The sequence below is a fragment of the Gadus macrocephalus genome, chromosome 5 (genome assembly GCF_031168955.1).
Source record: "Gadus macrocephalus chromosome 5, ASM3116895v1".
In the NCBI taxonomy this organism is placed as follows: Eukaryota; Metazoa; Chordata; class Actinopteri; order Gadiformes; family Gadidae; genus Gadus; species Gadus macrocephalus.
Genome location: NC_082386.1, coordinates 5,190,553 through 5,194,140, shown reverse-complemented (window position 1 = coordinate 5,194,140; position 3,588 = coordinate 5,190,553). Strand labels below are relative to the sequence as shown.

Sequence of the window (3,588 nt, the reverse complement as noted above, 5' to 3'; positions counted from 1 at the left end):
ATTCTAGAACACACGGGAGTCCTGGAGCTCTATATCTAAATATTATCATATAGCCTACATAGATATCTATTTCATATAATATATATTATCACGGCCAAAAGCTGTGTGAGCCGATATTATGAATCTCAAACGACCGCGTTGGGTTCTCTGACGTTCCTGGTTCTTCAACGTCCACATCAATGTGAAGTAGACTGAAACGCGACAAGGAGGAGAAAGGGATCGTTGCCGGGCAGCGCTTGGGCACCTCCGCCTCCGGCGGTGGTCCCTCAGCGGGGCTCAAGCAGGAGACATTCGCCGCCAACAATCCCTTTCTCCTCCATGTCGTGGTTCATGTTCTTGAGGGAGTCAAAGCCAAAGTTCCTTCCCCCCAATTCATTCTCAACCTTGGCTGAGATAACCCCCAATACGAGTCTCGTTGTAGAAATACCAGAGACGAGAGTCCGACGTGTTATGCGCCATAACACCAAAAGCAGAACGGTTATCCAAATAACAAGGAAGTGTACAACACTTGCGTTACAGTCCAGGGGCCGGTTGCACCAACTGGGCGTAAGCCTGGTCGTAACTACGCCTGGTCGTAACTTGGCGTTCTAAGTCCAACCTAACCGTTACGTCGGTTGCACCAACTGGGCTTAGCGTTCTTTTCACTAAGACCAAGGCTTAAATCCTACGCCTGGTCAGGGGCAGGCGTAGAGTTGAAATTTCTGCTGTTTCCATAGCAATTACAATAAAAAAAAAAAACGTTACAATCAATCCATCCAGCGCTAATATGGCACGTATTATCCATAGGTTGTACAACGAGCGGGCATTTAGACGGGAAAGGGTATTTAGGGACAGAAGCAATCCATTGGACATTTATAATGACGAGGAGCTGATTGAGAGGTTTCGATTCTGTAGGAGAGATCTGTTTGAATTAATAGAAGAGCTGTCACCGGATTTACAGTTCGTGTCGGACCGCAATGCAGCGCTACCACCGCCCTTGCAACTGCTGATTGCGCTTCGTTTTTTCGCAAACGGGGCTTTTCAGAACACTGTAAGCGACATGGTGAGGGTCCATAGATCGACCGCCTGTCGGGTAATCCGGAGGGTTTCCCTGGCTTTGAGCCGCCGCATCGCTCGTTACGTCCACCTCCCGAACGAGGAAGAGGCGGCGGCGATGAAGGAACGGTTCCGCCAGGCGTCCGGTATGCCTGGGATCGTGGGCTGCATAGACGGGACACATGTGCAGATCCAGGCCCCACATGAGAACGAGTATTTGTACGTTAATCGAAAAGGTTACCATTCGATTAACGTACAAATAGCTTGTGACGCAAATTATAACATCATTAATTTGGTGGCGAGATGGCCTGGATCCACCCACGATTCCCGCATCCTCCGGGAGAGTGCGTTATTGCAGGACTTCGAGGAAGGAAGGTAGGCTATAGCCTAGTGTTTTTCTAATCAGCTACACTGAAACAATTTGAGCTTCACTTTAAGTAATGAACAGCAACCTAATTAAAGTATATTTTCATAGGTGCAACGGGCTGCTCCTTGGGGACAGTGGATACCCGCTGAAACGGTGGCTGATGACCCCGCTAATTGCTCCAACAACTGACCAAGAACGGAGGTATAACACCATACACTCCGCAACTAGGTCAGTTGTTGAGAGATGTATCGGGGTTCTCAAACGCAGGTAAACCATAAGTAATATGCATCCCTTAAAAAGACATAAAAAAATATCTAGATATAGATGTAATTTTTCTTATTTTGTTTAGGTTTCACTGTCTTCATGGGGAGATGCGGATGCACCCAGAACGGGTCTGCACTGTAATAGCAGCGTGCACAGTTCTGCACAACATTTGCATCGCCAAAAGAATCCCTCTCCCCAGACACCATCAGCCACCGGCAGTCCCCGAGGAAGATGTGCGTCAAGCCACTCGGCCTGAGGACATCGCTGGCCGATTAGTCCGTGCTCAGCTCATTAATCAGTTGTAAATATTGTTTACAACTGATAATTAAATATTGTTTTAATTATGTATATGTTTTTTATAGGCCGACACGAACTGTAAATCCGGTGACAGCTCTTCTATTTATTCGAACATATCTCTCCTACAGAATCGAAACACCTCAATTAGCTCCTTGTCATTTGATGATGTTCACTGCATTGCTTCTGTCAAAAATAACCATTCCCGTCTAAATGCCTGCTCGTTGTATTTTATTGTTATGCATTAAAAAAATTGATGAACGAAAATGAATGAAAGAATGATTGGAATGAATATTTATTTGAACAGTAAATCTTAATTTGAACAGTAAAAAGTAAAACATTAAAACACAGAAATATAATATAATAAATATAATAATATAATAAATAAATATAATAAATATAATCAAACAATTATCCTAACTCTAAAATATTTATTTACATTATTTACATTGTACAGGGATGGTCACGGTTGGTCTTCAAAAATAATTGTTTGGGGCCTAATTTGTTGCTGGAGCAAATGAATTTGGAGCCGTAATTTAATTTGTTCTAATTGGATTTTTTTGGTCTCTGCCTCTAATTTAATGGTCTCCTTCTCCACCCGGACAATTTCCTTCTCCATGAGGACCTGTTGAAGGTCCTCACTTCTCCTCCGCTTCGTTGCCGGGGGTGGGGATGGACAGGAAGGGGTTGCCACTGCTGGTTCTATCGGTGGTGGTGGTGTTGAGCTGGTAGTGGCACTTTCCAAGTCTGAAACAAAATGTGAATTTATTAATTCTGGGCAATAAGGCTAGTCCTGCTTATTCAACTAACAAACCATCCTCAATAAATATGCTAGGCTACATACCTTCTTCCAACTGCTCCGGCGGTTGAGGACATCCGCTGTCCACCCCGTCCAACCCGACGAAGGCCGGTGAATCCTCCCCGAAAATAGCGACGATAATGTCACTATAGGGTGATGTTTTCGGGGGAGGACCACCGCCAGTGGGATGGTGCTTTAGAGCAGACGTCCTTCTTGGCCCGGGACAGGAGGTCTTTCCATTTCTTTTTTATGTCACCATCCGTCCGATGACAGCCTGAGTCTGAACAGCTGGGGCCGGTTGCACCAACTGGGCGTAAGCCTGGTCGTAACTACGCCTGGTCGTAACTTGGCGTTCTAAGTCCAACCTAACCGTTACGCCGGTTGCACCAACTGGGCTTAGCGTTCTTTTCACTAAGACCAGGCGTAAATCCTACGCCTGGTCAGGGGCAGGCGTAGAGTTGAAATTCCAGGCTGTTTCTATAGCAATTACATCCAATCCAATGCAACTGCTCAGTACGCTTCACTTAAAGGACAATTCCGGTATTTTGAACATTGAGCCCCCTTTCTGGTTTGTTTAGGATGAAATAGAGTGGGTGACACCGAAATTTGAACTATTAGTCCTTTCTCGGGTATTTGGCTAATTTTGAATCGCTCCTGCCTGCTTCACAATGGTTGTCTGTGTGCATACACAAACCTGTCAACCCAGCAACCCTAAACGTTTGTTTTCAAAAAATGTGCAAGTAACCGAGTGGTTAGTGACATTCGTGAAGTTTAAAAAAAAATTATCGCCGCAATATATGATTTCTGTCGTGTTTTATTGCACATTTAT

The 3,588-nt window shown here is 44.9% G+C and overlaps 1 protein-coding gene and 1 long non-coding RNA gene across 2 annotated transcripts; one reads left to right on the top strand and one right to left on the bottom strand.

Moving 5' to 3' along the window:
* The first annotated feature begins 514 nt into the window (after nucleotides 1-514).
* On the top strand, nucleotides 515-1,974 carry LOC132457583 (putative nuclease HARBI1). Its single transcript, XM_060051837.1, has 3 exons — nucleotides 515-1,410; nucleotides 1,511-1,669; nucleotides 1,752-1,974. Exons 1-3 carry the CDS (start codon nucleotides 767-769, stop codon nucleotides 1,969-1,971), a joined length of 1,023 nt encoding a protein of 340 aa, XP_059907820.1. The 5' UTR covers nucleotides 515-766; the 3' UTR covers nucleotides 1,972-1,974.
* Nucleotides 1,975-2,458: 484 nt separating this feature from the next.
* On the bottom strand, nucleotides 2,459-3,276 carry LOC132457582 (uncharacterized). The gene is made up of 2 exons (XR_009525727.1): nucleotides 2,805-3,276; nucleotides 2,459-2,707 (listed from the first exon to the last, which is right to left on the bottom strand). It is a non-coding gene; the product is annotated as an uncharacterized LOC132457582 (long non-coding RNA).
* Nucleotides 3,277-3,588: the final 312 nt, after the last annotated feature.